General features: G+C 50.3%; 1 protein-coding gene across 1 annotated transcript in view; it reads left to right on the top strand.

Annotated features, from left to right (window-relative positions):
- Window positions 1–138: 138 nt before the first annotated feature.
- TEOVI_000030400 (Trypanosome variant surface glycoprotein (A-type), putative) overlaps window positions 139–895 on the top strand; it is a gene marked incomplete at both ends in the record, with an annotated part of 1,278 nt that continues 521 nt past the window's right edge. Inside the window, one exon of the mRNA XM_067221554.1 lies at window positions 139–895. Coding sequence (XP_067077655.1) covers window positions 139–895 — 757 coding nt within the window.

The following is an 895-nucleotide window of genomic DNA, read 5'->3' on the forward strand; positions in this document are numbered from 1 at the left end:
TAAACGGACAGCAAACGTGACAACAAGCACCTGTCGGCCGGGTTGCAAGAAACCGTCTGACAGCCGAGGCTGATCTTTGTAGCCCGCCAACACCATCACGTTCTATAAATTTAAACACAAAAAAAGAAAGAAAGGATAATGGCTGCGAACCGAAGCCTGCTGAAGGCATTTCTAGCTTTAACTCTAATAGCCAAAAGTGCCAGTGCAGCAGGTGGCGATGGACTAGCACAGGAAAACACCAGACAACTGTGTACCTTGAGCGAAGAGCTGACACTAGCTCCAAGCCTTGTAGCGACAGTGGTGGACCACAAGCGAGCGGCGGCAGAGGAAGCGAGGAGAGACTTTCTCAGAACACAAATATACATATCCAAAAACGCTCAAACAGGGAATTTAGAAACGCTATCACTACTGGGCGCGCAAATAGATCAGTCAAACAAACACACTGACCTGACAAGCAACGACATTGCAAAAGCTACAGACGCGGCAGCAACAGCAGCCAGGCTAAACGGCGCGCTAACGGAGTTCTTAACAATAGCGGCGAATGCCTACAAAGCCGACGGAAACAAAGACGGTTGCCTGACCGGAGACAGCGCGACAGACGTCATAGCTGGACCAGCTCAACTCGGAAGCTGCGGACTAGATCACAAACAAACAACAACAAACGTCACTACAGAGCTGAAACAAACAACAAAGAAAGGATTTGAAAAACTGCAACAAACCGAAGGCAGCACGAAAGTAGGCCATAGCACTGCCAATTGCAATTTATTCGGTGGCCAAGGAGGCAACGCTAACGTCAAGGCGCAGCCCGCGACAAACCAAAAATTCGCGGCGGGTTATTTTTTGGTCGCGGCCGGCGGGGTCGCCAAAACATTCGCGGACCTAAGGGACCTCACAG

The sequence above is a fragment of the Trypanosoma equiperdum genome, assembly GCF_001457755.1.
Source record: "Trypanosoma equiperdum strain OVI genome assembly, contig: ctg_145, whole genome shotgun sequence".
In the NCBI taxonomy this organism is placed as follows: Eukaryota; Euglenozoa; class Kinetoplastea; order Trypanosomatida; family Trypanosomatidae; genus Trypanosoma; species Trypanosoma equiperdum.